At 44.8% G+C, this 21,532-nt stretch overlaps 1 protein-coding gene across 1 annotated transcript; it reads right to left on the bottom strand.

Annotated features, from left to right (window-relative positions):
* Nucleotides 1-6,670: 6,670 nt before the first annotated feature.
* On the bottom strand, nt 6,671-11,369 carry LOC147610215 (pentatricopeptide repeat-containing protein At3g16610-like). The gene has a single exon (XM_086786053.1). It carries the CDS (start codon nt 11,290-11,292, stop codon nt 8,533-8,535), a length of 2,760 nt encoding a protein of 919 aa, XP_086642179.1. The 5' UTR covers nt 11,293-11,369; the 3' UTR covers nt 6,671-8,532.
* Nucleotides 11,370-21,532: the final 10,163 nt, after the last annotated feature.

Raw genomic sequence — 21,532 nt, 5'->3', positions numbered from 1 at the left:
AGAGCTCTTGGGGGTGATTTAACTCTTACGCATTGGAAGCACTTCCTATACAGGAGGGACTTCACAGTTAAGACAGGTCGCCGAGCACTTAAATCGTTGCAAACCATGCCCAGTGCCCAATGGAGTGACAGACAGTCCAGGTGGAGTCAATTGTTCCAACAATTTGGGGGAATGATTGAATATGTCCCGAGCAAAAATAACCCTATTGTCGATGCTTTTAGTCGCAAGGGCACTATTCAGACATTGCAAGAGTCCACTGTGCTAGAAATTCAAGGCAAAGACTTAGACAGTATGAAGGCATAGTATCCGGATTTGAAAGAGTTCGGGACTCAATATCATTTGGCCCTCAATTCAAAACCAGGCCACTACAAAATACGAGATGGTTAGTTGTTTTTCAAGAACCATCTTTGTGTACTCAAAGAAAAGTGCCAAATCTTTCTCCACAATGCCCATGATTCTCTTGTTGGGGGTCATAGGGGTATTAACAATACCTTGGAGAAGTTAGAGAGGTCATTCTATTGACCTAAGATGCGACGGGATATCTACCATCAGGTCCAATCATGCCAGATATGTCAAAAAGTGAAAGTTTCTCATACCAAATAGGCAGGGTTGCTTCAGCCTTTGCCTATTCCCAAGATACCCTTGCACAACATTAGTATGGACTTCGTAGGTCCTCTTCCCAACTTAGCTGGATCTAGAAACACGCAGTGTATGACAATTGTTGACAAATTCAAGAAGTTTTGCATGCTCATTCCATGCAAGCACATAGCCACAGCCGAGGACATAGCTCGCTTGTTCATTCGGTTTTAGTATCCCATTGGTGGTTTGCCACGGACTATCATATCAAATTGAGATCCAAAATTTACATCCCATTTTTGGAGAGCGTTGTTTGACAATTTTGGGACTAAGTTGCAATTGTCCAGCGCATTCCATCCTCAAACAGATGGCCAAACAGAAATTTACAATCAATTGGCCTTTGAAGTTCTCAAATCATAATGTCATGACCACACAGCAGTCGAAATGGGAACAATGTTTAGGCAATCCTCAATGATACTCACTCATCGAGTATTGGCCAGACGCCGTATGAGACAGCATTTGGTCATCGGTTCTCATCTCTTTTGACAAGACAGGTGTCACCATCTCTTGAGGCCAATAAAACCACCGAGACATTCTCTGAAATCATGGAGTCAGTTAAGAAGCGCCTTGCCAAGACTCAAGAAGCATATACCCAGCAAGCCAACAAACCCAGGTGATCATCCAAAGGAATACATGTCCCGAGCAAGAGGGGAGAACCTCATATGTGAGGGACTGCAACAAACAATGCTAAGCAAGCAGTGAGAAATGAGGGAGGCAAGCCAGCTATATATATGCCCATGAGTAGGCAGCCGACCGATGATAAAATCCTCCACGACTAGGAAAATACCCAAGACTCCATAATATGGGGAATAATGCGGGAAAATATATGTGAGGGGTGACCAGCCCCTCTAGCTAACATGGTTAGTCCTAGAGGCTAAAATAGGACACCAAACAGGAAGCCAGCAAGAAGGGGATGATGTCTAACACCCCCTCTCAGCACCTAATGTTGAGTGAACTCCAAGAAGCTAGAGACGCCGTCCTCGATCAAAGATGAAAGACTACAAAAACAGGTACCAAGAAAGCTCCACAAGCAATCTCCTTAGCAACTCACCTACAAAAGCAACAAAACAAGCTGCCAGGGACACCGCTCCTCTGGAAGAAAACAACCATGTAGACTGTGACGTGCTGCTCAAAATAATGGTTCCAAACCCAAGTGTAAGAACACTCCCCGAAGTCGAATGTTGTGTATCCAGCCTGGAGAAGGTATGAAAAACCTCATGACCAACCAAGATCAGATCCTGTATATAATCAATCCTGGGAGAAGCAAATTGCTCCTCACTCGAACCCTCAAAAGAAAAAGTCAATTTGCTCCAACTCTGTACCAAGAGTAGCCAAATGCTGTACAAAAGCATTCTCTAAAAAGTCAGCATTGCAAGATGTAAAGACTCTGTAAAAAAGATGGGGTCCATCTGCTCAAACTCCGTACCATGAGTTGCCCAATGCTGTACATAAGTACACACCACTGAGGTGGACATCGCAAGATGAAAGGACTCCACATCCCTCTCTGAAAAAAAAAAGTCGTCGGGCTGGTACAAGCCCAACCTGATTTTGATCCAAGCCCAAAAAAACCTAGAAGTACCACTACGCCCCAAGCACGGTTAGCAACCACAGATCCAAAGCATCCCATTGGGTCCCAAAAACCATCCTCCAAAACAATAAACCTGCAGAACTGGCAGGGGGAGGGGCATCCTCAGAAGCATCACAAAGAGAGGTGGAGGAAGACTCCTCACAATGAGGAAGGGAAGCAAGAGTATAAACTGCAGTGGTAACAAAGTCCTCAAAAGCATCACAGATAGTAGAAGACTGTTCCAAAAGTAGAATCAGATCCCAAGAATCAGCAACAAATAAATAATCCATGTGAAAGGATCACACCTCAAGGGGAAAACACCCTCCTTGTTCTGCAAATACTGCAAAGAACACAGGCTCGGACAAAATAAACTCTGCTCAGGATCTCTGAAAAGATCACTGCTCTCCTCCAAAATTTGTAAACTCCTGTCACAAAAGAAAGTCTCCACATATACAACACAGCTCCCGAAATTGATCCTCAAGTGAAATAGTTGGAGATAGACCCCCTCTGAGTGTAGAAAACTCCTATGGGAAGCAAAACGCAGCCAAAACACTGCTATCCAGTAAAAAATAGCACTCCACCGCCAACAGAAGGCAAGGAACATGAAGAAACCAGGAAACCGTGTAGGCCTGGAACAAAACACAGGTATAGATGCTCCAAAATCAGCAAAATGCTGACTAAAATCAGAAATTCAGAATCCTCCTCAAGTACCAAACTGCCTCCAAAGCCACAAAACAAGAAATCCCCTCTGCAAGTGATCTGTGTCCACTGGAGAAGAAAACGGAACCAAAGAAGGGCTGCAAACTTGAAAATTCAGGCCAACCAGTGTCCACACCTCCTATGAGGAAAAACGTTGAATAGAAGGTACCTTCGGGTCCAACAGATGAAGCCCAGGGGAAGGTGGAGCTACTAGCAAGATCAGTTCAGAAAAAAATGCACAGCAAGGGCTGGAATTCTGAAAACGCAGAGGTAAAAGGGGTTGTACAACGGGCTGAATCTGGAAAAATAGTAGATATATGGTACCATTAAATCCTCATATCAGCAAACAGCATCAAAAACCTGTAGAAGAAAAAAACGCAGCAAATATGCTACTGCTGGCCTGTACAAAACAGGCGACCAGCACTGGGGGGGGGGGGGGGGGAGGTATGAATGCTAAGAACTGCTGTAGACAGCCACCTGTAGAAAAACGCAGCACACTAGGTGCTGCTGCCCTGAAAACAGTGCATAAAACAGGTGTGAAGGAAGTCTCGGGAGGTCAAACCGGCTATGGATGACCACGGGCTGCTGAGAAGAAACGCCTGGAAGAGGCAGGCGACCAGTAGCAATGCTGAGAAAAACGCAGATATGTCCACCTTGCTGAAAACGCAAAAACGCAGGAGGGAGAGGAGGGAGCATCCAACACTTTAGATCACCAGCGCTCTAATACCATGATAGAATGTGCAACGGAAGAAGGGAAAGTGGAAACACAGGAGAGACAATGAGAGAGAGAGAGATGGAGAGAAAACACAGGTGACAACCTACTCTCAATATCATCATCCAAAGAAATACATGTCCCGACCAAGAGGGGAGAACCTCGTATGGAAGGGACTTCAGCAAACAATGCTAAGCAAGCAATGAGAAATGAGGGAGGCAAGCCAGCTATATATATGCCCATGAGTAGGCAGCCGACTGGTGATAAAATCCTCCACGACTAGGAAAATACCCAAGAATCCGTAATATGGGGAATAATGTGGGAAAATATATGTGAGGGGTGACCAGCTCCTCTAACTAACATGGTCAGCCCTAGAGGCTAAAATAGGACACCAAACAGGAAGCCAGCAAGAAGGGGATGATGTCTAACAACGTGCACCCTGCACTAGGGCACACAGTGACACACTGGCATGATCATCGGTGCAGAATTTGTACAGAAGTAGAACCTTTTCTTTGTCGTACGCCGTGACCCCATTTGTGAGCCCTTAGTCTAGGGACAGTCAGGCACGAGCTACGTAGGTCAGTCTCTGAGCTTTAGAGGTCAGTCAGATGTCAGTCCTCTTAACCCACTTGGGAGAAAGCATCATTCAGAAGCATGTACTGGTCAACCTTAGCATTAGATGCATGTAGGCATTTTAGGTTCATTCACATAGAACGGGGCCAACCCCAGCTTGGGCTAGCCTTGCAAAGGCATCCAAAGCCTTTGCCATACAATCGGCCAGCAACCGACAAGTATTGCTACAACCCGACCAGCATTTGATGGGCAGCCAACATGAAGTACAGCAGTCGACTGTGCATGATGACCAGTCATGAGCATTAATGGCAGCCGACAAGGTTTTCCATCAGCCGACAGCAGTATTCAGCAGCCGACAAGGTTTTCCATCAGCCGACTGGCATTATTGAGTCATGGGACATTTTTGCATCAGCCAACAGCGCTGTCCAAAGGAGGTATAAAAGCATAACATCAGCCCACACGAAATCATTCAGGTATATTCAGCACAGTACCTTCACTTTGCAGCATCCAAACACTCTAGGCTAAGAAGGAAGATACTCTTCACATTCAGCCAGCATATGTGCAGTCCTGCAACTAACTAACTGGACTTGCATCAGTGGCCAAGGAGAGTCTTCGGCAGAGGATAGCTGGATACTCAGCCGACATACGGTCTTCCTCGTCCTTCCGTTGGGCATTCATATCATTTGTACTCAACATTGTACAGCATTTCTCCAAAGAACAATATAAGCAAATACTCCTACTTGCAGAGGGGGGGGGGGGAGGGGGGGGGGGTGCTGCGGGCTACAATGGATATTGGGACCTAATACTATGTTGTCTTCAATATTCTCATTCTCTTCTCTCTCTCTACTCTGTAAAGTTGATGGTAAAGATTCTCACCACATAAAGGTATAAAGAAGGCCTTGTTGTGCGTTATCACAATCAAAACTGAATTATGGCTGGGCTTTATATACCCCATTAGTCTCCTAGTCAGCCAGCTCTACAGAAAGTCCGGTGCTGGAAAAACCTCACAACTAGGTACAAATAGCATTAAATGCTATTAAATCCATCATTTTCACACCTTAAAGAAGGCTGGCTGTTATGCGCTTTTGTCTAGGCTGCTGGGCAGCCAGCGCATGAAGTATGGGACTGCCCCAAACTCAAGCTGGGCAGGGCTGTGGGCCTGTCGGCTACCTGGCTAGGGCCCCTAGGGCTAGCCAACAGCCCTCTCAGCCCAAGCCAAGGCTGGTGGGCACATCATGGGGCCCTCCTCGCCCCTTGGGGGTGGTTCTACACCTCCCCCATGCCCACAGCAAGAGCCTTAGGCTCTGCTTTGGGTTAGCCCTATGGGTTGGACCCTTCTCTACATGCAAACCTACATGCATCTATAGATGTCCGGCACCCGGTCGCAAACCAGATACTCAGATCACCTGACATCATTCCAGCGGGAGACTTACAGTACGGACTCGCACTGCTTCATGTGCAAGACAATGCACACTTGACCTCGGACGCATAGACTGGAACCCTGGCTGACTCTGATGGCACCAAGCAGCAGCAGCACATTGGCAATCATAGGACCTCTCACAACATTTCCTCTCAGATTTTTGGAAGAGTCTTTGGGACAGTTTTCGGCCTAGAAAGATCACCCTCCTTTTTGGCTGATGGCACACAGGAGCTTGGCGGTTGGCACTTGGTTGGCAGTTGGAGGTCGGCCAGCAGCTTACCCAAGGTGCGGTTACCCGAGGTGCGGCCACCCTCAGGAGTCTCAGTGACATTGTCATTGGGATTGCCCGAAGGCTTAGCAGGTTTGGCGACAAATTCTCCGCATAATCACAATGGGCATGGCCTCGACCCAGATCATTACATGGAGCACTGTCGCTTGGGCCATAGAGGCTAAGGTGGTCAAGGCTTACGAGGAGGATGGTGGGGAGCTAGCCCTTCAAGTTTCTCACCTCCACATTTTGGCAGTACCAGTCATAGCCCCACCCACAAACCACTGGCGACCAGGCTCATGCCAAAGATGGGAGATTTGCAGTAGCATGGCAGCTTGGCACATATGGCAAGCTAGATGCAGCGAAGCCATTGAGGCTATCAAGAGCATTTGGCTCAACATCATACATACCCTCCGTGGTCAATGGGGGAAGTTGTAGGGTGGCTCTGACATCATGTAGAAGCGGCCGGAAGCTTTCTTGAGGTTCTGGTGACCTGGCCCTTTTCTCACTAATAGAGGTGGTGACCCCACTTGGCATTATAGACTACCTATGTGGTTGTTCCCCCCTGTCCCCTTGTTTGAGATAGCCTTCTCCTCATAGAGTGGCCAGCTGGAGGAGTAGTGTCTCTTTCCCCTCTTTTCATTACTTGATCTCCGCCCTGTACATGAGGCAAGCTTGTATCTAGCCCTTTGTGGCTGTTTTTTCAGTAGCTAATAGAAGGATCTTTTTCCTAGAAAAAAAAAACTATGGCAACCTCAAGGCTGGTTACAAAATCATGTTCAGTGACACCAAGAATTCTGCGCTAATAAACTACTTGAAGTAAGATGCAAATGCCTCTCTCTCTCTCTCTCTCTTTCTCTCTCTCTCTCTCTCTCAAAGGTTCGCACATCAGGCTCCTACGACAGAGGTTCCAACTTGAATCCTCTCCGTGCCCTCGCATGGACCATCACATAGGTCATACCTGGCCTGCTGGCTTGTTTGCTGTGACGTTAAAAATCCTCATCATCATCGTCCAAAGAGAGAGAAAGTGTGCTTCCAGACACACTTTCAGGAACCCAACACTAAGGGATGGTTATTTGACACCCCAGCAGTGATGTATGTGGCCTCTTTTTCAGGACCAGAGCTTGGGGAGGAGGATTGGCAGAGAGGATTGAGAGGTTCCAGGTTATGATGTTTTCCTGCATGATTCAAAGCAAACCATCAATGCCCAATTCCATCATTCTTGCAGAGTTTGGAGCAGCACCATTGATAGTGGATGCACTTTGCCAGACAGTGACACATCTAAACCACCTCCATACCTTGGACAGACTCAGACTCCCAAGGATTGCACTGGAGTGATCAGCTAGCAGAGCACATGATAAGAGTGTGGAATGTTTGAGCCAGTCGCTGGTTTCCGACACAGGCTTCACATTGACTACTTGCCACCCTTCTGCACCCTCCCTTCACCTCACTCATCAGGATGTTATCCAGCTTATTTGTCCTGAGCTCCTTGGCCTGCATACTCACACTACAATTATACCGAGATCACTTCCTATGGCTCACAACATATGGATTTATCCAGAGGCCTAGATATCAGCAAACGCACGTCACATGCCGTCACGATTGGGCAGATTCGAGTCTCATCTCACAGCCTCAGAGTGAAGATGTGCACAGCAGAGGGCATTGCCAAGGAGGACCGGTTTTGCCAACTTTTCTCTATGGAGGTGGAGACAGAGTAACATCATATCTGCAGATGCCCAGTGTATTACCAGATCAGGGGGACATTTCACTGCCTCTTAAAAGAAGAATTTGGCGCATTGTCCAGGATCATTGATTTCAAAAGAACCTCCTTTGCACATTCAGCCATGGCCTTGCTTCTCCTATAGAGAGCCGTCCCCCACCATAGCCATGAATGGCATGAGTTTTAGCTGATCGAAATCCAAGGACATCCTTACTGAAGAACTTCCTTCGCATGTTCAGCCCTTGTCCTGCTGCTCTGCTACCAAAGAGGATGCCATCCACCATAACCATAAGTGGAATGACGTTTAGTAATGGGACAAGACTTCATGTGATTCAGGAAAGTCAGGGAACAAGACCTTTCTTTCTGAAATTGGCATGGTTAAAGCCTTGAGTAACTGCAATCTTATGTAATATATTTTTTTGAAAAATTAAACTCAAAATTTGCCAACAGTTTATGCAAACCAATGCGATGGCATTGATAAAGAATGAAATCCTCACTCTCTCAATTTGTAAGGTTGACATCTTCCTTCTCTGTTGGTTTGAGAACTAAAGGGAAGTGCCACGCTACATGAGAGGGAAAGAACTATAAAAACAAGATCCCTCTATACAAGCAGTTGGTATGTTCACACATTTTCTATTGCTTGTTAATTCTATGTATGGATGGGCCTTCTTGACTTATCCAGTCAAGCTCAGTCATAAGCCACTGTTCTTGCTCTTTTGTGCGCATGATAAATAGGTGCTCCCTTGGGCATATTGACTAAGGCACATTCAAGAGCCAACTTCTCACTACGCCCACACACCACATCTTTCCTTGCATCTTTAGGTATACCCTTGCTCCTACATTTTGAGGGAAAGCTCTCCTAGCTTTGCATAAATTAATTTTTCTCTACAGACGATGTTAATCGCCAACCAAAGACAAATGCACAGTCAAACCAGAATCAGTCCAGCAGCAATGTCTTCCATGCTTGTTTTTTCACTTTCAATTCCTCTGCCTTCTGTGCATCCTCCTGCATGTCATCAGTCCACCAATGTCGTCCTGGCTTCTTCCATGCTTGTTTTCTCACTCTCATTTCCTCCACCTTCCTTGCATCATCCTGCATGCCAGCATCTGCATAGATATTATACATACAGACATAAGCTGCAGCTTCTTTTTCGTCCAATCGCACTGCCTGTTCAAAGGCCTGTCTTCCAAGCTCCACATTGCCCCACTTTCGACACGCACCCAATACAGTACACCACATCACAATATCAGGATGAAATGGAAGTTTCATCATCATTGCTACTGCCTTGTCTAATTGGCCTGCACGGCCAAGCAGATTAACCACACAAGTATGGTGCTCTGCAGTTGGAATGATGCCATAGTCTTTGCTCATGGTATTGAAGTATGTCTGGGCCTTATCTACCAGACCTGCATGATTGCAAGCATTAAGAATACTAGAGAACGTGGCGGAATCTGGCTTATTGCCTTCTCCTTTCATTCTATCAAAGATATGAAAAACATTTTCACTTTCTCCTAGTTGGGCATATCCTGCAATCAGTGCATTCCAAGACACGAGACCTCGATTTGGAAGCTTGTCAAACACTTCCTGTGCTTTTGCAAGCAAGCCACATTTAGCATACATATCAACCAATGCATTGCCAATAACAAGATCTCTTTCCAACAAACCATTTCTTTCAATCTCAGCATGTATTTCTCTGCCCTTGTCTGTGGCTCCAATGCTGCCACAGGCTTTCAAGCTGCAAGAAAATGTGATAGCATCTGGAGAGACACCCTCAAGCTGCATCTGTTGAAAACAGTTCAATGCTTCCTCACCTCGCTCAAGTTTCACATATCCTGCAATCAGTGCATTCCATGAGACTATATCTCGATTTGGAAGCTTGTCAAACACTTCCTGTGCTTTTGCAAGTGAGCCAAATTTTGCATACATATCAACCAAGGCATTGCCTACAATAAGATGTCTCCCCAGCAACCCTTTTCGTTCAATCTCAGCATGTATTTCTCTCCCCTTGTATGTGGCTCCAATGCTGCCACAAGCTTTCAAGCTACAAGCAAATGTGATAGCATCTGGGGAGACACCCTCAAGTTGCATCTGTTCAAAATAGTCCAGTGCTTCCTCACCACGCTCATGTTCCACAAATGCTGCTATCAGTGCAGTCCACAAGACTACATCTCGAACTGCAAGCTTGTCAAATACTTCCTGCGCTTTTGCGAGCAAGCCACATTTGGCATACATATCAACCAATGCACTGGCAAGAACAAGGTCTCTTTCCAACAACCCCTTTTTGGCAATCTCTGCATGTATTTCACTGCCCTCATCTGCGGCTCGGATGCTGCCACAGGCTTTCAAGCTGGAAGCAAATGTGATAGCATCTGGGGAGACACCCTCGAGTTGCATCTGTTTGAAACACTTTAGCGCTTCCTTACCATGTTTGTGTTTGGCATAACCTGCAATCAATGCATTCCATGAGACTGCATTTCGAACCGGAAGCTTGTCAAATACTTCCTGGGCTTTTGATAGCAAACCACATCTGGCATACATATCCACCAATGCACTGCCAAGAACATGGTCTCTGTTCAACAAACCCTTTCTAACAATCTCATCATGTATTTCACCACCCTTGTCCGTGGCTCCAATGCTGCCACAGGCTTTCAAGCAGCACGTGAATGTGATAGCATTTGGAGAAACACCCTCAAGTAGCAGCTGTTCGAAACAGTTCAATGCTTCCTCACCACGGTTGTGTTTTGCATATCCTGCAATCAGTGCATTCCATGAGACTATGTTTCGAACTGGAAGCATGTCAAACACTTCATGTGCTTTCACAAGTGAGCCACATTTGGCATACATATCGACCAAGGTGCTGCCAACAAAAACGTCGCTTTTCAAAAAACCTTTACTGGCAATATCAGCATGCAATTCACGACCTCTTTCCACATCTTTGAGCGTGGCACAAGCCTTCAATAAGGATACAAAGGTAAAACCACTGGGATGTAGAGAATCCTCTTTCATTTTCTGATACAAAAAGAGAGCGTGCCTTGACTCCCCACATTCAATGTAACCATTGATAAGAGAATTCCAGGAACACTCATTCCTGAAAACCAACCTGTCAAAGATCTTCTGAGCATTGCGCAGGCTTCCAACTTCCACCAACATGGTGACTAGGTGGTTCCCAAGCAATGCATGAGATTCCAGCCCATTTTTCTGCATGTAGGCATGCAAGCGCAGCGCATAGGTTAGATTTCTCTCTTTCGTGCACTTGTGCATGATGTCTGCAAGGTCCTCAACCGAAGGCTGGGGCAGTTTTGCATCTTCCAGAGAAGCGAGTGCATCCTGTATGCTAAGCGTCTCCCAACCACCACTGTTCTTCGTCTTCTTCTTCTTCATCACTCGAAGCGCTGCTTTGGGCATTCTCACAGAAGGCTCTTCTTCTTTTACCTCCATCAAGTCTCCAAGCCAGCTTGGATTGTGATGTCCATCTATCAAGGGCGACTCCTTGCTAGCCTTATGCAGGAAATTTGGGGCTGTTGGGTTTGTCTCTGTAACATTCAATGCCCTCTGTGCCAAAACGTGGTAACAACATACCGTGCTCTTGTCCCAGGGATCTCTGAAGTAATCCTTCCATGGGCGCTCGATACTTGCTGAAAACAAGAAGAAGAAGCAGTCTACAGGCGATCTTCTCCACGCGTGCTTACCTTGCATGTTGTGATTGCAGCAAGATGATCGCAGCGGCCGAGCAGAAATGGAGTCCAATTTTTTCTTGTGAAATTCATTTTTCAGATTTTAAAAAATATGCAAGTTTTGACTACTTTAGGAAATTTAGGCCCTAAATCTAAAATTATTAGACCACACTAAATGGTTAAGTGGTTAAAGGGAGTCCACTAAGTGGTTAAAGGAGCTTACTCCAGAGTCCACTCGTGGGCTAGTCCAACCCGTGCTCTAAAAAATATATTTTTCAACCAATTAAAACAAGGACAACTTTTTAATCTATCTGGTTTTTGTTTCCGAAATCTTAATTATATGTCGGTTTTATAGCTAAAATATGTGAAAAATCAACCAATTAAATAAGGGATGCTTAAAATATTTGCCAATTTTTCTTTATTCTAACCAGTACAAATACACTAGAATGCTCGAGCCGTAAGTCCAATGGTGGGCTAAATGGTTAAATGAGCTTGGTGGGGATCTAGGGTTCTAATCTCAACTCTCCCCACTTTGCGCACTAAAAAAATTTGATGTCCAAGTGTATCTAGCCTAGACATGCGGAATAACAAAAAGTGTTCTTTAGCGTCCATCAAGCAGATGGCCGCGGAACGTGTGAAGTTAATAGCACTTTTGTCCCACTAGGTTTTTTCCCATGGCCGTCCAAGTGTGAACAAGCACCTTAGGGTTAGCTAATATATAAGCGATCTCATCGTAAGTTCAGGGTTTTGTTTATTTTGTACTTCATTGTACCTTGAGCTCTAGTGAACTAGCCTTCTACACTCTCTCTCTCTCTCCCTTGTGTTCTCTTTAATATGTGGACATTAAGTGAGTGAGTGTTTGCATCTTTGCTTTCATCAAAGCTAACACTGGTATTAGAGCTAAGCTCTCCATTGCTTGGTTCTTTGGTGTTCAAGCTTTAGATTTTGTTAAGCTTTCATTATGTTACAAAACAGTGTAGGTTCCAACTGTTTGAAGCTTTCATAGTTGGTTGCTATGTTCAACGAAGTTTCCATTGAATTTTTTTTGGTAAAGGAAGAAGATTAGTGTAGTTTGCAGGTGGCAAGCTTTTTAAGGACTACAGTCCAATCAAACACACAACTGGACCAGTCGAGTGTAGGCCGCAACAACAACAACATAGACAATCGAGTGCAATTGTGCTAACAGTGTCGACATTTTTGTCAATTATCAATTTTCATCTCGTGACATGCCCGTTCTTCAGATCCGTCTATTTGCTCCGTCAAAATTCCACCGCATCACGTCCTACTGATGCGTGGCAAGTTATCTCCCCACATGGCAGATGAAATTTTCCAATCACCTAACTGACCAATCGTGGGCACTAAGCAATCGCCAGACTATGCAATCATGTGCTTCTCCAATCGCTCGACTGAGCAATATCTGTTTCTCCAATTGCCTGAGCAATCGGTGATTATTTGGCTATCCAATCATGGGTAGTCCAATTGCACAATTCTCCGTTTTTCTAGTTTTTTGCAATCACCTCGATTGGTGGTGTAATCGCAATTTTTTCCAATTGTCCGATTGCACTGGTCCACTAATCGCCAACTTCTCCAATCGTTGCATAGAGCAATCGCTCTTTGATTTTCTAATGCTTCTTCAATCGGCCAATTTAATCGTGTGACTATACTTTTCTAATTGGCGGCACTGGGCAAAGAAACCGTGATGTTTTCGAGAGAAAACCAGTCTAAATCCACTATGAAGGAACAGTACGAGAAAGCTAGATAGGAAAATCTATTCTTTAACTATTTCGACTGGACATAGCAAAGCAGCATGTCCAAAGTAGTTCCAGCAATGCCAAGAAGGATGGTAAATCCTCTCAGTAATTACATACTATCCATTACCTCTTAGCTTCGCAGTTCAGAGAGGTAACTGTCAGGCATACGGATAATACCCACACTTGTTGCGCTACCCAGGCCATATGGCAGCGATCAATGGGACCACATGATTTGGTTTGCTTGTATGGTAGGTTATGTGGCCGTAGAGTCACAGTCAAGATTGATGATGGAGTTGCTCACAACTTCCTTAACTATGCATTGGTTAAGAAGTTGTTATTTCCAGAGACCGAGAGAAACCATAAGTACACTATATCATTGGCTAATGGTAACGATAAGACTGTTTGGGACATAGTGGTCTTGGGGGTATCTTTAGCTATGTAGGGCTATGAGGCCAATTTAGATTTTCAGGTCATGCACTTGGCCAAAGCCGACGATTTATACCTAGGCAAAGAGTGGTTGTATAACCTTGGTCCTATTCTCAGTCATTAGCTACCAAGACAATAGCCTAGAATTTGTGCATGAGGGGAGAGTAGTGAGGTTATAGGGTGAGCAGTAGGTTCCAGCTACACCCATGATTTCGTCCCTAATGGCCTTGGTCGAGACCACTGTTTTCCAAAATCTATTTTGTCTTCTTTTAAATAAAACGTTAATACCAAGGCTAAAATCGAGGTAATAAAACAAAAGTACACAGTTGCTTTGTGATTTATTTGCGAGAGTTTAAGGATGTGTTTCCCAATGATCTCCCAGATGGTGTTCCATTGTCTAAGGAGCTTGATAATGGCATTGATGTGCTACCAGGGTCAAAACTGATAAGCAAACCCGCTTACACGTTAAGCCACTTTGAGGTAAAGGAAGTGGAACGACAGTTGGCCGAGTATGTGAAGAAAGGGTTTATATGCCCAAGTTCTTCACCATGACTTCGCCCATTCTTTTGGTAAAAAAGAAAGATGGGTCTATGCAGATGTGTATAAACTATCGTGCTCTTAATGAGATAACGATTAAGAACAAGTATTTGATACCCCGCATTAACGAGTTGTTTGATCAACTAAATGGTGCAAAGTATTTTTCTAAGATTGATCTTAGATCAGGGTATCATCAGGTCAAGATTAGGGACTAGGATGTTCTCAAGACCGCGTTTCGGACTTGTTTTGGACATTATCAGTTCCTAGTCATGTTGTTTAGCTTGACGAATGCCCCTGGGATATTTATTACACTCATGGACAAGGTTTTACGTCCATATTTGGAAAAATTTGTAGTATTTTTCCTTGACGACATACTTATATATATTAAGTTGAAAGAAGAACACTTATAGCATTTGTGCTCAGTGTTCAAACTCCTTAGGAAAAATAAGCTATTTGGGAAGGAATCCAAGTGCAAATTTGCTAAGGAAATCCACTATTTAGGCCATATTGTCTCTACAGAAGGTACGGATCTTGACACAGTGGATGCTATTATCAAATGGTCTAAACCTAGAAATCTTGATGAACTAGATATTTTTCTAGGTATATTGGGGTTCTATGACAGTATGTAAAGGAATACGTGAAGATCACAGTCCCCTTAACCGATGAGTTGAGGACAAAAGACAAAACTATTCACTAGGGGGATCCTCAACGAAGAAGTTTTGAGAAGATCAAGGTGGCCATTGCAATGGCATGAGTATTGAGGATTATGGACCCCAACAAATCATTTGTTTTGGAGACATACGCTAGTGGGGAGGTCATTGGGGCGGTTTTATTGCAAAGGGAACACCTGCTGCATTTGAAACCAAGAAGCTTGATCATGCCTAGCATAACTACTCGGATTATGAGCGAGAGTTACTTGCTATTATTCATGCTCTAAAAAAGTGTCGACATTATTTGTATGGCGCTACGTTTGAGGTCTAAATGGATCATGAAAGTCTCAAATGGCTTTCAAGTCAGAATGAGTTAAAGGAAAGAATGTGGGCAGAGATCCTATAGGAGTTTGACCTTACACTCCGTTACCAAAGAGGTAAATTTAACGTAGTAGCGGATGCACTAAGTCGCATGCCAATTGTTGAGATATCGAGCTCTAGTGAGGCGGTGGACACTGATGACCAACCTGGGGGATAGGCCCCGCACTTACACCACTGGCATGGTTGGTGAGATCTTGGGTGATATGCGGCCAGTGGGATGACAGGCTGGTTGACAGCCACTCTAGAGACTGGCATAGTTATAGCGCCAGCTCATTTAGTCGGGTTCACACTATAGAGAACCCGTGTATGTATTTGGTTGAGTACCTTTCATATTGTGTGTACTCTTATTCTTGAAAATGGTGTGTTGTGTGTTGAGTAGAGAAGAAGAAGATTTTCAGCCTCTCACCTTGTGTGTTCTCTATTAGGGTTTTGTGAGTGTGTGTGTGTGCTTGCAAGAGCTCAAGCTCTCTTCCCCCCTGCATCTTTTCTTGGTATCAGAGCCAGGTTCGTGCTAAGGGCTGAGCTGCAAGCAAGAGAACCACAGGAAGCGGTACGAGGGTAAGAGCTGCAACTACTCTTCCCTATTGTGTTGGTGACTACACCCTTGTCGGGAGCTCTACGGGAGGCACCGGCAAACGATCTCCGATTGAGGAGCTTTCTTCGCGGGAGTGAAGCTATAGGGAAACTATACAGTCCTACGGACTACAGTTTTCAGGCCGAAAACGCGTTTCGGGCGCGTCTGGACCTCCGTTTTTCAGAAAGCAGGCGATTTCGAGCACTGCGGGTAAGTCATCCATTCTCTGCAGAACTCTGTTTTAAGAACTGCAGGAAGACAGATTGACTGTGCAGACACTGTGGGTGCTGCAAAGAGGTCTACAGTTGCCATTGGGTGTATGTATACACATTGAAGTCACTATTGGTGACATTTGAGAGTACTATAGTACCGCTGTGCAGAAAATACAGCAGTTGTGCAGAAAAAAACCAGAGTGCAGTTTCTGGTAAAATTGTGTGTTTGGCAAGATGTCTAATGATGGCATAACACAGATTGTGGCTGAGAAGCTGGACAAGAATAACTTCCATGCTTGGAGGTTCAGGTTGACTAATTTCCTGATGGGAAAAGGCTATTGGGACTACATAGAAGGTGAGCATGAAGAGGCACCGGAGATACCGGATATAAATCCGACTGCTGCAGATGTAAAAGAGTTTAAAGACTGGAACCAAGGAGCCAGGAAGGTTATGTATTGGCTTTCCATTAGTATACAGGACACCATGATTGGGCACATTCAGGATGCCAAGTCCCCCAAGGAGGCGTGGGACACCTTGGTAAAGCTTTATGAAACAAACACCAAGGCACGTAAGATACAGTTGAAGAATGAACTTCATACTGTGGAGAAAAAGAGCATGTCTGTGAATGACTATGCGCTGAAGATAAAGGGTATTGTGGAATCCCTTGCATCTATTCGTGTGTCAGTAGATGATGATGACAAGGTGGAAGTCTGTTTACGTGGTCTCGGGCCACAATACAAGGTGTTCAAGACGTCTATTCAGACTCGGGAAAACATTCCCAACTTTACAGACTTGGTGTCTATGCTGATTATCGAAGAGAAGAACTTGAGTGAAGACCAACAGTCTTCACAAAGTAAAAACAGTTCAGAGCAATAGGCCTTCTACACGAGTTCAGGAAGAGGACGAGGTAGAGGAGGCCGTGGACGCGGTCAAGGAGGTGGCCGAACAGGTAATCAGAATTATGGCCAGCAGCAGCAGCAACAACAACAATAGTCCCAGAATCAACAACAACAACAACACGCAGGTGGAAGAGGCAGATTCAGAGGCAGGGGGAGTCAAAGAGGCTGTGGAAATTGGCAAAGGCAATATAATGATGCACGTGAATGCTATTATTGTGGTAAGCCTGGACATGTGCAGTCAGAATGTTATAAGAAGCAGGCTGACATGCAAAATGGGAAAGTGCAGCAAAACAACTATGCATCCTCAAGCAGAAATAATGAGGATAATGAAAGGTTGTTTGTTATGCAGCATGTTGTGAATGCCATGTCTGAAAATGTTGATGCAGCACAAAAAGATAATGTATGGTATGTGGATTCAGGCGCTTCGAACCACATGACGAGTCATGGGGAGTGGTTCAAGGAGATGAAAAACCCGGAAAGACCAGGTTTTGTGGAAACAGGGGATGACACTGCTCATCCAATTGCCCACGTTGGAGATGTGCCATTATCTATGCAGGATGGCAAAGTGAAGTACCTTGCAGATGTACTTCATGTACCGAACATAACAAAGAATCTGGTTTCAGTTGGCCAGATGATTGAGCAGGGGTTGCAGGTTCGGTTTAACCCTGATGGGTGTTATGTTGAAGATTTCAAAGACAAGTGCAGGTTGGTTGCAAAAGGCAACAGAGTGGGCAGAATGTTTACGTTGGATGTAGACATGCCTGAAATGAGTGCTGCGATGTTTGCAAATGGTTCAGGAGTTGTTGCAGACACAGACATATGGCATAAAAGAATTGGACATGTAAATGTGCAGAGATTGAAGTGTATGCAGACAAAAGGAATTGTGACAGGGCTGCCAAAATTTAAAGTGGAAGGTATGCAGAAAATATGTGAAGCATGCCAATTTGGGAAGCAAACAAAGCATGTGTTTCCACGTAACAGATATGTGAGCAGAAATGCACTAGATGTTGTGCATTCAGATGTATGGGGTCCTACGAAGACCGTGTCTATGGGAGGCTGCAGGTACTATGTCACTTTCATTGATGACCACACAAGGAAAGTGGGGGTATATTTCATGAAGGAGAAGAGTGAGGTTTTCACTCACTTTCAGAATTTCAGAGTTTTGGTTGAAAAGCAAACAGGAAAATATGTCAAGTGCCTAAGGTCAGATGGAGGGGGAGAATACTTCTTCAATGAGTTCTCTGAATTTTTGAAGAAGAATGGAATTCGGAGACAGTATACATGCAGATACACTCCGCAGCAAAATGGAGTTGCTGAGCGGAAAAACAGGCACATTGCTGAGATTGCGCGGGCATTGATGGAAGAGAAAAATATGCCGCATTGCTATTGGGCTGAGGCTGTTTCTACAGCAGTATACATCATGAACAGGACTCCAACTGCAGCCATACATGATGTAACTCCAGAGGAGAGGTTTACTGGCAGAAAACCAGATTTATCTCATCTGAAAGTTTTTGGATGCATTGCATATGTGCATGTGCCAGATGAGCTAAGAACCAAGCTGGATCCGAAAGCTGAAAAATGTGTGTTTATTGGATATTCCCTTGAGCAAAAGGGATACAGGTGTTATAACCCTGCTACACGTGAGTTGAGGGTAAGCAGGGATGTTGTCTTTGATGAGATGAGCAGCTGGTATGCTGCTGAAAAAGAAGCTGTTGGGGCTGATTTGAGTGGAAGTGTGGTTGCACAGAATGCAGGTCAGCAATCACAGTCTTTGAGTGGACCAGGAGAGTCCTCATCTAGTGGGTCTGTTGATAGACCATGGAGTGGCAGGCTGCGTCATAATACCAGCCCTGCAAATGTGATTAGTACATCACGTAAAGGAAAAGAGAAAGTGGTTGAGCCCCTTGGTATGCCTGACATTTCTGCAGGGCATTCTCATGTTGATGGAGAGTCTAGTGGCTCAGATATGAGCCTTGATGAGGAGCTTGGGATCCCAGCTATGAGAACACCTGGTGTAAAGAAGGCTATGGAAGCCATGAATGAAAAGCTGCAAAGATCTGGGAGAGTGAAGAACCCTGTGCAGAGATTTACATATGATGGTTATGTGGCACATCACTATGCATATATGGCAAAGGTTGTGCAGGTTGTTGAGCCCACATACATTGATGAGGCTGTTGGAAATGTGTGTTGGGAGAAAGCTATGGATGAGGAGATGGATGCACTATATGGAAATGAAACTTGGGACTTAGTGCAATTGCCTGAAGGCAAGAAAGCCATTGGATGCAAGTGGGTGTACAAAGTTAAACATAACAGTGATGGAAGCATAAACAGGTACAAGGCTAGATTGGTAGCCAAAGGATATGCGCAGACATATGGGATTGATTATGAGGAAACTTTCAGCCTAGTTGCCAAGATGGCAACGGTGAGAGTTGTGATAGCAGTGGCTGCGTCAAAGCAATGGTCTTTACATCAAATGGATGTAAAGAATGCATTCTTGCATGGGGATTTGCAAGAAGAGGTGTATATGTTGCAGCCACCTGGTTATGAGGATGTGGGTCACCCCGAGCATGTTTGCAGGTTGAAGAAAGCCTTGTATGGCTTAAAGCAAGCACCAAGAGCATGGTCTGACAAGATTTCTGAATATCTTGTCACTATTGGCTTTCATGTAGCCAATGCAGATTTCTCATTGTATGTGAGACATGGTGATAGAGGAGTTGTGCTTGTTGTCATCTATGTAGATGACTTGATCATTACGGGGGACCATGATGCAGAGATCTTTGACGTAAAGATCTTGCTTAGACAGAAGTTTGAGATGAAGGATCTGGGGGAGCTCAGATATTTCTTGGGCATTGAGGTGATTAGGTCACCACATGGTATTGGATTACTGCAGAGACAGTATGGCTTGGACATGTTGTCCAAGTATGGTATGACAGGCTGTAAGCCTATTTCTGTGCCATTGGATCAGAATGGCAAGTTGAGTGCAGATTCAGGAGAGATCTTGGAGGATCCTACTATGTACAGGAGCATAGTAGGAAGTTTGATCTACATGACGATCACCAGACCAGATTTGAGCTATGCTGTTGGGTTGTTGAGTCAGTTTATGCAGGTTCCACGGAAACCGCATTTGGATGCAGTGAGACGCATACTGAGGTATGTGAGGTCTACTTTGCATTGTGGACTATTCTATGAGACTGGGACAGAGATATGTGTACATGGGTACACAGATGCTGATTGGGCTGGTAGTATCTCAGACAGAAGATCTACCAGTGGATTCATGTTTTCTTTGGGGAGTGCTGCTGTGACTTGGAGCAGCAAGAAGCAGCCTACGGTTGCTCTATCGAGTACGGAGGCCGAGTACAGAGGAGCTGCTATGGCAGCATGTGAGGTAGCTTGGTTGAGAAAGCTACTTGCAGATTTGGGTCTATCAGTGGATAGACAAGTTGTCATTTTCTGTGACAACATTAGTAGTATACAGTTGGCCAGGAACCCAGTCTTTCATGCTCGTACGAAGCACATAGAGGTCCACTACCACTTCGTCAGAGAGAAGGTCTTGGCAGGAGACCTTGACCTTGTTTATGTCAGCACAGAGGATCAGGTAGCTGACATCTTCACCAAAGCATTGGGTACAGAGAAGCTCCGCAGATTCAGGGCTTCGCTTGGTGTACATGAGATGGAGTTGAGCTCGAGGGGGAGTGTTGAGATATCGAGCTCTAGTGAGGCAGTGGACACTGATGACCCGCCTGGGGGATAGGCCCCGCACTTACACCACTGGCATGGTTGGTGAGATCTTGGGTGATATGCGGCCAGTGGGATGACAGGCCGGTTGACAGCCACTCTAGAGACTGGCATAGTTATAGCGCCAGCTCATTTAGTCGGGTTCACACTATAGAGAACCCGTGTATGTATTTGGTTGAGTACCTTTCATATTGTGTGTACTCTTATTCTTGAAAATGGTGTGTTGTGTGTTGAGTAGAGAAGAAGAAGATTTTCAGCCTCTCACCTTGTGTGTTCTCTATTAGGGTTTTGTGAGTGTGTGTGTGTGCTTGCAAGAGCTCAAGCTCTCTTCCCCCCTGCATCTTTTCTAAATGGTGAACAAGTTGAGTTTCACCACCTTCAAGAAAGTGAAATCTTGGAGTCGCTACATGGGTTATGTGAGAAAGATTCATCTTTTTTAGAGGTATGGTGCGATGTATGTGGCTGCACTTATACACAGCAAAGTAGTCACCTCCCTTGTCAGAAAGAAGTACTAGTCCGAAGAGATTAGTCGAGGTTTCTATGGAAAGAGGAGTGAGTGCTAGTCCGAAGTGATTAGACGAGTCTCTTGGATTATGTACTGAGATGGAGAACTCGGGGTGGACCCTTCACAACCATGATTTGACACTAGTTCACTTGGGGGTGATAAAGTTCGTCAGGGGGGAAAAGTATAGACACTATTCCATAGATGATGATTACTTGCTCCATAAGGGTAGAGTTGTGTACCAATATTGATGATTTTCGGGCCCAAACTCTTATAGAAAGTCATGATAGTCCGAGTGTGCTAGTCATCCTGAGATATAGAAGGCCTACGCGCACTAGTCAAAAGATAATTTTATTGGCCTAGTTGGTTTAAGGACGTCCAAGACTTCATGCTAAAATGCAGAAAGTGTCAGGTCAATAAGCATGAACGCTTCAAGATTGGAGGTTTATTGCATCCATTGGATATTCCCAAAGGAAATGGGAAAGTATTTCCATAGATTTCATCACTGGTTTACCTAGAACGAATCGAGGGAATTATTCGGTTTGGGTGGTGGTTGACTGATTGACCAAGATGGTCAAGTTTATACCTACTAAAA

The sequence above is a fragment of the Cibotium barometz genome, chromosome 49 (genome assembly GCF_041138505.1).
Source record: "Cibotium barometz isolate CiBa-2024 chromosome 49, ASM4113850v1, whole genome shotgun sequence".
Classification (NCBI taxonomy): domain Eukaryota; kingdom Viridiplantae; phylum Streptophyta; class Polypodiopsida; order Cyatheales; family Cibotiaceae; genus Cibotium; species Cibotium barometz.
This window is presented reverse-complemented; position numbering and strand designations above follow the sequence as displayed.